The 12,736-nt window shown below is 39.8% G+C and overlaps 1 protein-coding gene across 6 annotated transcripts in view; it reads left to right on the top strand.

The window, feature by feature from the left end:
• The first annotated feature begins 6,131 nt into the window (after nt 1–6,131).
• LOC139981166 (uncharacterized) overlaps nt 6,132–12,736 on the top strand; it is a 46,444-nt gene continuing 39,839 nt past the window's right edge. For 3 of the 6 annotated variants that reach the window (XR_011797805.1, XR_011797804.1, XM_071993357.1), the window contains exons 1-4: nt 6,132–7,402; nt 8,702–8,798; nt 10,665–10,715; nt 12,109–12,141. Coding sequence is in view for 4 of the 6 variants with exons in the window: in XM_071993357.1 (XP_071849458.1) it covers nt 8,733–8,798; nt 10,665–10,715; nt 12,109–12,141 (150 nt within the window). In the remaining 2 variants the exon portion in view is untranslated. The other 3 variants (XM_071993359.1, XM_071993358.1, XM_071993361.1) reach the window with 3 other exon arrangements.

Raw genomic sequence — 12,736 nt, 5'->3', positions numbered from 1 at the left:
GGGCAAACACTACGAGAACTATGGAGCGCCAAATGGGTAGGAAATTCCTAGTTGCATGAAAAATAAATGTGCAATAAAGAATCTCTGATTCACAAACACTGCCCACTTCCTTCCAGCAGTCGCAGTATTAAAAGCAATCAGGTCCCGGGTTCGATTCCCCGTCGACCCTTTTTTTCTTTTCTATTTCAGGTAGGAAATATTTCGATTCGCATTTGAATCTGTTGCATTATTCATACTCAATTCTATAAATCCTATATTCCTTGTGTCGATTACGTATAGATGATGTCTCGAAGACTCGAAGCTTCGTGTTAGCGATAAATGACCCCGTCGCGTCGCAATTTCATTCCTTTAAGCCCAAAGCAAGGCAATTGCTGTGATTACATCAGCTATTTCTCGTGTCGAAGGTACACCGATAGCTATTACCTACTGGCTGGAGGACAACGTGTCGAATATACGTAGGCTGTGCTACCATGTTAGCTTACGTAGGCCTACAAGCGGCCTGTTGGTTTAGGGGTACGGTTCTCGTTTGTGTGCGCGAGCTCGGGTCCCGGATTCGATTCCACGTCAACCCTTTTTTTTCACAAAATTTTCGTTTCGCATTTGAATCTGTTGCATTCTTAACACTAAATTCTATAATTTTTTACACGTTTTCACAGTCAATGAGTATCCTTTACCGAACGTCTATATAGGCAATTGCAGTGATTAAGTCCTATATTCCTTGTAGCGATTACGTGTAGATGATGTCTCGAAGCTTCGTGTAAATTTGCTCAGAAGCTCAGAAAACTATCACAGAAAATCATGGGAAAGTTCAGTCCATCAAGGTAACTGCTGGTTTCACGCAATTAGCGTGCAGATATCATCATCATTGGTATTATATCAACAAAGCCATCTTGCCAACAGGGTTAACTACACTTCTCTCACTTCTGACCCGATAGAAACCTTTCCCCTGTAGGTACAGCAGACCCCGAACAACATGCACCAACAAAACCAGATCGCGGCATCTCAGAAAAGGCCATTTCTTTTCTCTCTCCTATCAACTGCAAGGCTGATAGACTAGGATTCACAAGCTTCTTTCCATCATCTCTGACAATGAATCTTCAAGTGAGAGAATATCTGAGTTTAATTGTCGTCCATTTTATTCGACCTCTTGTTGCAAAAACTTCAGTTCTTACATTCACGAAGCTCCCGATATTTTTAGGAAACCTGCATCCATCAAGAACGAAGTCCCGAGAACTGCTTTCATATATTGACGCATTTAACGTCTCTTCTCACTACAATAACATACCGTACAATGAATTAGGCTTTATAACTACTTTTGGAGCTATGGCAATGCAGTGCCGTCTTAAGAGATCACCGGGCCCTGGGCCCGGCAATGGAGAGCGGGGCCCCTCAATCAAGTGAGTTCGAAAAAATGTTGCGTGAACAATTGACATCCTTGACAATCGATCAAGCAGACATGCCTGCATTTACCACCCCTCCCTATGTCGCGCATAAAGCATAAAACTCTAGCTGAATAACATACGTGATATATCTAAAAGCTGCAATACATTATAGAAGAGTAATCTTCCAGTTGCCCTCCATCCCTTCCCTAGCAATACTGGACTCACCATTTGTAACACCCTTGTGTTGAGTCTTTCAACTGGGGAAACTAACGGAACTTGCGGCATTTCTTGATCGTAAACTGTTGTATGATTGGCTGAAAGCAAGGGCGGCGGAACCGGGGGGGCACAGGGGGCACGTGCCCCCCCCACCTTTCCTCAGGTTAAAAATGTGCCCTTTTTCTACATAAAAATTGAGGTGTCTCAAGTTGGCAATTAGAGGCCAGGGAACCAGAATGAACACTCGGGAAGGGCCGTTTCCGGCCATCTGAGGGGTTTGTAAAACCAAACATTTTCTTGTACGCTCCGCGCCAACCGATGGTGGCGCTCCGCTCAGATAGTCGTGCATACAACTTTGCAAATCCTGGCTACGCCCTTGACTTTTAATGAATTTCTGTGGGTCAAACTCAAAGCTATTTCGAATGGAAAAAATGGTTAAGATATTAACAAGAAATAATCTCTAATTCGGAAGATTCCTATACTAGCAACTAGCATGATTTCACCTTATTTTGTCTCAAAAGAAAACTTGTTCCTTGTTTCCCAATTTGCACATTGGATAGTGCAGTGCTATATGCATATTTTCCTTGAGGGGGGGGGGGGGGGGGGCGTTGATGGAGTGATGTGTATACGCAAATAAGATAATACAATAAGAGTTATAAAGGGTACTAAATATGAAGGCTGTATCAGTCCAATCGAATTTCTGCAAAGTGCCCTTTGATGTCGGTGCCCCCCCCCCCAGATTAAAAGTGCTTCCGCCGCCCTTGGCTGAAAGTCAATCTTTTTGAGGATGTCGCTTTCTATGCACATGAGAGAGAGCCTATTAAGTCGCCGTTGCCCCATTCTGTTCCGGAGATTATTCTTGATTAGTTTTAACCTTGAAAATGAACGATCCCCAGTACAATTTGTAACAAAATAACTGGTGCTCGGTACGCGGACCCTTGTTGTCTGGTGTTGTAAGCCTTCGGGGCATTGTATATTCCAGGGTTGCCAACTCAGATTCGAATATTTAATGTCAAACTCTCAATTGTTTCACCAACTCTCGTCACAAGTTGTCAAGTATCGAATTCAATCAGGCATAATGGCCTATTAAATAAGTTTTCCTCCCAGATTAAGACATGGGGTTACTACGATTGTGGGGCCCCTGACATTGCGGGGCCCTGGGCCAGGGCCCAGTGGGCCCATGCGTTAAGACGGCCCTGTGACAATGGTGTGCAGTGCAGCACCTATTTCCAGCCTCAAAAACCCATCTTGTAGTAAAGGACAACTTCATTTCATGGAGAATCCCAACTCTAAACACATTGAGATGCCTCCGCACTAAAGGCTTGTCTGTTTATGTCAAGGCTTGAGGAACGCATGCTTCTTCTGTAGGGGCCACAAACCGTCATTGTTAACTGGCTTCCCCTTTTTTGTGTTTCTTTGTCGATGGGTTGAGAAGTTTTACACATACCACCCATGCTTTCTTATCAATCCATTGCATAACAATAACAAGAACTTTAGTGTACTTTCTCCGCCCATATCTTTTTAATCAGTCAAGAAGAGGAAGGCTACGCCGAGGAGCGGAAACCGGAGGAACACCCAGGCTCGACCATTGGACCGGGGCAACACTTCTTGTACTCGGCCGTCCTTTTTTCTGGTGGCCTGATATTGATGACATTATTTGTCTGTTTCATTGATCGCATCAATTCATTCACAGCACCATCAAATATATCTCTGATAACAGGCTCCAACCAGCTAACTTCTTTGATATCAGCATCCGGAAAGAAAAAATGCACCCTCCCCACCGATCCCTGAAATAACCCACAGACAAACACCATTGCCATCCACACCACAGGAAGACTGGTATTACTTTCAGTGGAGCTCTTAACCTTACTGAATTTGCTCTAAAAGTTATAATTTTCTTCAACATGTACAGACCTGAAACCGAATCACATTCACATCGGACACAGTGCCATGAGAATTTAACAAGCCATTCAAAGAGCTCTCTGCCTCCGTTGATCCACTGTTCTGGAAGAGAAGACCAAGAGAACTAAAAACCGTTCGTCCACATTCTGCTTGTTGTCTCTTTCCATGTCAATTTGCCTCCATCTCTTCGCCAAATTACTAACCGTAAATATCATAGGATACTGCGCGCCTCAGATCGTCTTCAAAGGGCCATTCCTTACAATCCATCCTTTGCATACATAAACCTCCGCAACCTGTAGAATTTGCTGGTTTGTGCCACTCCGCTATGATAGTATCAAGTAGTGTGTAACACCTACATGACCTACTGACCCATCCCCCCCCCTTGTGAAAATTTCTGCGGACGCCCTGCTTCGACCTGATATGGGGTCCCCTTTAGACCAGGAGCCAGAACCCGGCAGGCCCATAATTAAGCCACTTGTTGCACTTGTTGCACGATGATAATCATCTTTTAACAACTTCAACGGCATATTAGCCCCCCCCCCCCCAAAAGCAATGTCCCTAGAACCGCGCCTGCCCCTCACAGCATATATTTACAGCCCTGAATCCTCTCATTGCTCTTTACTTACATCTTCATTATCTTTTTTTCTAATTTAACTTGTTAACTTGTGCCGTCGAGTCGTGTCCGACCCCTGGTGACAACCATGACTTTCATCCTCCAATCCTTCCGGCTCCTGGTTGCCCCTCGCAGTTCATCCAGAGTCAGCCCAGTCGCCTGCTTGACACCATCCATCCATCGTGCTCGTGGCCTGCCCCTCTTCCGTGATCCTTCACCCATTCCCACCATTATTGGTTTTTCCAGGGAGTCGTCCGCTCGCATGATATGTCCGAAATAATTTAGTTGCTGCCTCAGGATCTGTGCTTCCAGTGGAAGTGAGGGTTTTATTTGCTCCATAATCGAGACGTTCGTTCTGTGTGCAGTCCAAGGGATTCTCAATAGCCTGCGCCAGCAGCATAATTCAAAGCTGTCTATTCTTTCCCTCATTCCCTTTGTTATTGTCCATGATTCACTCCCATAAAGCACAACTGGGAAAACTATTACTCTCATCAGTTGACTCTTCGTTATTATTGAAATTGCTTTGTCCTTCCAAATCTTGTTTAGCCCCGTCACAGCAGCTCTTACAAGAGCTAGCCGTCTCACAATCTCTCCCTTACAGGTTCCACTTTCATCATCAATTCTAGAACCGAGAAAGTTAAATTTCTAATTTACGAGTTTCTAATTTCTAGTTTCTAATTTCTAATTTACGAGTTTCTAATTTACGAGTTCTTTGATAGTAAACTAGTTCATTGCAACAGGAAGCAGCGTAATAAATACATGCCGTTGACCTAAATTTGCTATTTGCTAGCAGTGGCGTGGTCAAAAGGGGGAGGGCCTCTGGCTCCACCTCCGAAATGTTTCAGGGTGGGGGGGGGGTGTTTCAGTCAAGGGATGTTTTCATTCAGCCGCCGGGTGAATTTCACCTTTACTACGTGTGTATCCTCCCCTCCTTTTTTGGTTCCAGGCGGAGCCCCAAACCATTGTTGCCGCTCATCTGTCGACCCACTTTGAGCCCGAAAGGACCTCGACAGAGGTTTGTGAACCGTTGTTGCTCGATGTACAATTCTGTCACAAGCTTGGAACAGAGAGGACATTGTTGTGCGATTGATCAAAGGATTGTTAAGTATTTGCTTAAGCCGAACTCATTCTTCCCACGGCAAGTCTGTGCTTATTTTGCAGTGTGGAGAAAAGTAATGCGCACGATTGTCTAACGTTCGTGGTAGGTAACTTAATTAGGCCTAGACTAGTCCCTGAAAAGTAGAAAGACATAAACACTATCAGCACTTTAATTCGTTTGGGGCCTGCAATATGGGGAATACACCATTTGACTTCTAACTTTCAAAACAAATTCTGGGGGACATTTTGATTATGATCTGATTGTGATCGAACTCATGTGAACACAGAGACTGTTGCTTATCAGTCCCGTCCACGATGCAATCCTTAAATAGAAAATGGTTTCGTCTGCATACACAACTTTTAGTGTTAATTGCGTCTATCCGTTATGATAAGAACTTTAAGGACCGCCAAAAGATGCGCACTTATCTTATCTTTGTATATTTATCATAATGGGAGACAAAATCCATAAGTGTTGTGTACCTTTACCCCAAAATGTATCACACTGTATATTGACATTATTATCCTTCATTCGGGAACCGTGGCAGATAACGAGGGGAATCTTGAAGGTCCAAAGAGCAAAGGGTGAAAGACACCTGCAGCAGTTTGATAGGAACTTAAAGGGGTATATAATCAGCTCATGACAGTATGTATGTATAAAAATTACGTTTATTTGAAACCATGAACTTGATCAAATCAGCAAGAAAGACCAGAAAGTTAATTCTGATAAAACAAAATTCTGGTTAAAAAAGGGAAATGGAACATTTTTATATTGATGTTCATTGTAACACTTTCCTCTCTGGGTAGCGCGGGCCAGTCGATTCAGGATTCTTGACATAAGATCTTGTAATTTATTTGGCCAGAGAACGAAAGACAAACAAAAAGTAAATCCAAAGCGATAGCTGTACAGTTAACCCAGATATATTGAAACAAAACTACTTACAATAATGTTGAGTGCGTAGAACTAGAGGCGTCGTACAATCTTGAGGTTACGTGACCCTGAAGCCTACCATCAAGATGTTCCTTCCAACGGCAACCAGAGTATACTGTCCTGCCCCACCCAAGTTATACATTTTATATAAGTCCTATAAATCTCGTAACAATACATGGAAATACCACTGTGACAGCTATACAAATGGTGTACTTTACCTTAGAACCTATAGCTTAAGACATATTACCCAAATACTACAGGGCATTCCCACCATCCCCAAACAATTGTACTCTTTACAAATATGAATTAGATCACATGATTATCCCTGGAAAATATCACATGCATGTATTACAACGTTACATCTCAATCCCATGATAAGCCTGATACTACACGCCGATACATAGGAGCACCCCCAATAGCCATAATCTTATAGCAATTAAAACTGGACGGTCTATTTAATGCCAAGAGAGATAATCCCCATCGAATTCCAAAGCCTGGATATAACTAACATAATGGCTCCACACCGTCTACACAGAACCACTCCACTGCTCCACATCTTAACAGTAACAGCTTTACAATATTATTTGAGCGGGCGTGTACATTTTTCTTTTAGACTGCTTACGCAGGGGTATTTCTTTTTGGATTCCATGTTTATGGTCAATAGCAAGCTAAATACTAGGAGCCCTCACCAAAAGCAGACTACATGCATACCTTTATATATACTTGTTTCCAAACAATGTGTATCGGGGAGAAATCTTCGCAATGAGGAACCCCTCCGTGTAAATTACAATGACAAATTTCTACCGTTAATTCTTTGGCATGAACATTTTAACAATTGAAGAATGAACTCTGTATTATTTAGTAATGGCTCCTGATGTATTGACTCGTAACTAAAATAAACGATCAAAACAACCTTTGATGTTTGCATTGCAGATAAAAGTCTGTTATTTGATATGTTTTGTTTTCATCCGTTTCACGAAACTAAAAAAAAACAGAGTTTGTTTTGTGAACTTAAATGTGATATACTGTAGTAATTATTCATTTTCTTTATTCAGTCATCATGTCATATCTATTTTATCTTGGACTTTTATCGTATTATTAAGACTGGTATAGATTAATCTTTCATGTAAAGGACCTTTAATAGTTTGGTTAATCTCCTCACATGAGGAAAGATTGATATATACTGATATGTTGGTGCAATCATTTTATAACGATAATTATAGTTCAGACAGTTCAGTCGCTCGCCATATATTTCCGTGTGAGGTAAGCAATCATATTTTGTATTAATAGTACTCGTTAAACATAACTTGACTGCTTGTTTGGTTCAAATAACCTAGTCCCATGTGGTCTCATTCTTCGATTGGAATACGTACAGCGATTATAGTTTTCAAGGGGAGTTTATACTATGCCTTCGTGTACACGTCTTAAATTGAGCTGATAATTAGTAAGAATTAGGGAATTTAAGTATATCATAGGAACAACGTCTTAAGCGCATATAGTTCAGACGCTCATGTGAAATATGTATGTAGAAGCATCAGGTCACTCCGACACTATGTCTACACTCTCGACTCTCAACTGATCACAGTGTGAGTCTCGCTGTGATCTGTTCCTTCTAGGAAGTATCTTGTCTCTGTATTTAACAACTTGTCAGTTGGGCGACATCGCCACGTAACCACAAGACTCAAAGGCAGCTGATAAGGACGTTTTGAACAGCACTTCATTCTTTAACAAAAATACTTGGACTGTTGGCATGTCTGCGTTTGTTTTTGTAGTCATCTGGCTAATTAAAATACAACATCTCCCTGGACAAAGACACCATGTATAACCAACGAACCGAAAAACGTTACAGTGCATTGTGTGGAATGTGTTTTCGTTGTTTTAAAACATTCTTGTAGAGGCAAATTGCTACAAGAACAACGGAAGATGTGCTCCGATACTGGAACTTGATGGCACGACGTGGGTTATTCGTAATTTGAGATATATTTATGGTGATTGGGCCACTTGTTTTGTTAATTATTTTTGTTCTGTACTCTTTTATTAAATGTCTGATATGTCTAAATGGTACGCCAGTCAAGTTAAAGGTCTACCTCGGGCTCTTTTGGGCAATTTTGAATAGTAATGATGTTTATGGCAAAATTTACTGTTAATTCTCGAAACTATATGTTACCATCTTGGTCAAACTTTTTACGAATGATTCTTGTGTTTATCGGAGTTGACACTCACATTTCTCTATAGCTTCTAATATAATAATAAACTATTGCAGTATAGAACTTACAATCATCTCAAATCTTTAGAACATCTGTAGTTTGTTACTGACATGGAGTCATGTAGAATTCAGATTTAATCTCAAAGTAGGAGACGAAAATGAATACTGTATAAGATATGTCAGGTGAATGTAAGCCTGTTGTTTAAAGGAAACGTTTGTTTATCTTACTTGACTGTTTTTTTTTATTATTCCAAATTGAAGAAAAAAAATTGATTATATTCGGCTATAGGATTATGAGATTGGTGTTGGGTTTGATTCAACTTATGTTATTAGATTTTCTTCATTTGATTCAACAGAAAGTCTTTGGCAACACTTTCAAGAGCTCCAATGGACGTGCAAACGGACGAAATGGACGAAACGAACGAGCTTCAGCCATTTTTGAGTTGGCATCAGGTGAATCTTATGGACAGCTTTGCACTAACCCAATATATATAGGAGATGAACACTAGGGTTAAAGGTCTATGAAAGTCAAATAACGTCCATGATATCTAAGTTTCAAAATTCTTGGCTTTACCACACAGCCTCAAAGCATTTTGCCTAAAGGTCACTGAGACATTTTAACGTAGTCTCCTTTAACAATTCTCAATATCGGAGAACATGAAAGTGATAACAACCACGTGGAAAATACCCGGAACGTCTATGCATTTGCATTTCAACATAACATATTGAAAGTTTGGATAAAGCGTTCTGATGGTTATTTTGCATGTAGGCTATTTAATGTTTCCATTTCGTAACAGGAGTAGTATTGTGACCAGTGAATAAGATACAAAATATATCAGTGACCAGTAAGATCAAGCTTGTGTCATCAGTCATAAGACGTATGTATACTTGACAACAGAATAAATTACAATCCATGAACGGGAGACACAAATATATTTGAAAATATGTCATTTTGGAAATTATTGTGTGTTCAATAATCTGTAATGTGACGCTGTGACACATGGGATGTATCGGTATTGATATAACGTAAGTCCCATATGGTCTCATTCTTCGATTGGAATACTGTTTTAGGTTTCAAGGGGAGTTCATACTATGCCTTCGTGTAAACGTCTTAAACTGGGCTGTTTATTAGTAAGAATTGAGGAATCTAAGTTAAGTATGTCATGTGAACAATGTTTTAAGCATATAGTTCAGACGCTCATATAAAAAGTGTCTGTAGAAGCATCAGTCACTCCGACACTATATCTTCACTCTCGACTCTCAACTCATTACAGTGTGAGTCTCGCTGTGATTTGTTCCTTCTAGGAAGTATCTTGTCTCTGTATTTATCAACTTGTCAGTAGGCGACATCGCCACGTAACCACAATTAGACTCTAAGACAGCTGATACTGAATTTTGGAACAGCACTTCATTCTTCAAAAAACAAAAACAAACATTCTTGGACTGTTGTCATGTCTGCGTTTGTTTTTGTCGCCATCTGGCTAATTGAAATACAACATCTCAATGGACAAAGACACTATCGTGTCGGCCCGACGCTACCCGACGAACAACAAAACGTTACAGCACTCTTGTGTGGAATGTGTTTTCTTTGTTTTAAAACATTCTTCTTAAGGCAAATTGCTACAAGAACAACGGAACTGTACTCCGATACTGAATCTAGATGGCACGACGTGGGTTATGGGTAATTTGTGATACACTTATGCGTCACGTGTTTTGTAAATTATTTGTATTCTGTACTCTTTTATTGTCTGATATTTCTAAATACTAAATTATTTGTGTTCTGTACTCCTTTATTGTCTGATATTTCTAAATGGTCCGCCAGTCAAGTAAAAGGTCTACCTCGGGCTCTATTGGGCAAGTTTGAATAGATGTTTATGGCAAAACTCAAAATACACTGTAAATTCTCGAAACTATTCGTTAACATCATGGTCAAACTTTAAACGAATGATTCTTGTGTCTATCAGAGTTGACACTCACATTTCTCTCAAGTTTCTCATTTCCTTCGTCATCATATTAATAAACTATTGCAGTATAGAACTTACAATCATATCAATTTTTTAGCACATCTGCATTTTGTTACCGACATGGAGTCATCTAGAATTCAGAATTAATCTCAAAGTAGGAGACGAAAATGAATGTTTTAGATAATGTCAGGTGAATGTAAGCCTCATGTTTCAAAAAAGAAGTTTGTTTATTTTACTCGACTGTTTTGTTTTTTATTCCAATTTGTAAAATGATTATTTTCCGCTATGGATTATGAGATTGGTGTTGGGTTTGATTCAAATTATGTTATTAGATTTTCTTTACTTACTTCAACAGAGCTCCATGGGGAGTAGCAGCAATCAAAGTGAAGACGATAGTCCGTCATTGGTCAGTATTGTATTGACTGCTTTTCACCAACTTTTTATTTATAGGAGATGAGCACTAGGGTTAACGGTCTGTAATAGTCAAATAATGTCCATGATATCTCAGTTTCAAAACGCATTGCGTTACCACACAGCCACAAAACATTTGCCTAAAGTCCACTGAGACATTTTAACGTAGTCTCCTTTAGCAATTCTCAATGTCGGAGAACATGGTAGTGATAACAACCAGGTGGAAAATAATCGGAACGTTTATGCATTTGCATTTCAACATAACATATCGAAAGCTTTTATAGGACGTTTTGATGGTATATTTTGCACGTGGGCTTTTTAATGTTACCATTTTGTCACAGGAGTAGTATTGTGGGCCAAAAATTAGATACAAAATATATCAGTGACCAGTAAAATCAAGGTCGTGTCATCTTGTCTAGTGCATAAGACGTATGCTTGACAACAGAATAAATTACAATCCATGTACGGGAGATACAAATGTATTTTGAAAATATGTCATTTTGGAAATTATAGTAAGCTAAACACGGTATTAATTCAATCATAAAGGCTACAAGTGTGTCCATTTTTATATTATAAGGTCAGCCGAGGTCAAAGTGTGGACATTTTGAAACTGTTATTCTAATGTTCAATTTGTAAGTAACCGAGGGTGTATTTCTCATAGCCTACTTTTCATAGACGACAACAATTCTTGTATTTTGCTCGTAAACGTTTTTGTATATATGAGATCAAGAAGGCTGCTTAGAAGAAGTAACAGTTCTTTGACCACAACTGTGCAGGTCGTGTCCTCATAGTTTTGGGAGATTCCTGTATTACGGGTTAATTAAGAAATTAAAGGATCTAATTAGTGTGATATTTTTTTATCATAGTTTAATACCATTTATATATATATATTGGTAGTACGGTTATACTGTTGCGACACTTGTGTAGGCCGACCCAATTAGTCAGAACATGATTTTGTGAACACGCGTTCGATTTTTTGGCTGGAGGGGGATATTCGTCCTGGGGAGGTATACCCTCCCCTTGACAAATATGTGTTTGGGTGAAGAATGCAGAATCGGGCTATCGTTTCCGTCGTTGCATCTGTGTAGCAGAATTTTTAATGTTTCCAGTCTATGTACGACTTTGCGTGCGTCTGTGATTATTAAATATAAGCCATTTGGAAGATTATTATTAACCAATCTCGTAAATGTATATCCTTAACCTAAACAAATAGAACATGCTTGCGTGAGCACATATGAATATTTGTGTTGTTGTGAAAACGTTTACATGCAATGCTTTACAGTTATACCTTCTGATAAAACTATACCACAGTAGGCCTTCATCTTCAACTGTAAACATAATTTCGGTTCTTCCGATGGTTTGATGTACGTAGTTGCTTTTTCTTTCAGACCGACATCTTATCTGGCTATAAAATCAAATTGGTAAGTCTTTTTAATGGTTAACTACGTACGATGTATAACGACTCTATCACGTATTGCGTCTAAATGAGATAATTAATAACGTTCAGTTGGCCCCTGAGTTCGTGAAAAGTGACAAGCTATAATACAAATGTAATTATTATAACCGCTTAACAAGTTTCCTGCTAAAAACATGCGAGATGAAATCTGCGGAGAGAAACTAGTAATTAAATGAAGCGCCGGCTCATTATTTGGTAAAAGTTAGATGGTCTGACGTTTCGATCCTATCAGGATCTTCAGAAAACGAAACCAAAGAACACAGGTGGGTAGAAGATAAGTTCATTATTTTTCTTATGGAACAACAGAACGCTGCAATGTATAAAAGCAGTGGCGTAGGAAGGTACTTTTGAGTGGGGGGGCTGAAGACTGATGGCCGGCCTGGGGGAGGGGTCTAAGGGGAGGGGGTTTCCCCCTCCCCTTTGGAAATTTTTTGCATTTCCAGGTGGCTTCAGATGCAATTTGGTGCAATATAGCACACTTCAACCCACCCACTCCATGTTGTATATAATTTTGCATTTTCACCTGGCCTTAGATGCAACTTGGTGCTCCAAATGTGATT

This window comes from Apostichopus japonicus, chromosome 15 (assembly GCF_037975245.1).
Source record: "Apostichopus japonicus isolate 1M-3 chromosome 15, ASM3797524v1, whole genome shotgun sequence".
Classification (NCBI taxonomy): Eukaryota; Metazoa; Echinodermata; class Holothuroidea; order Aspidochirotida; family Stichopodidae; genus Apostichopus; species Apostichopus japonicus.
The sequence above is the reverse complement of the archived record's forward strand: the minus strand, read 5'-3'. Positions and strand labels throughout refer to the sequence as shown.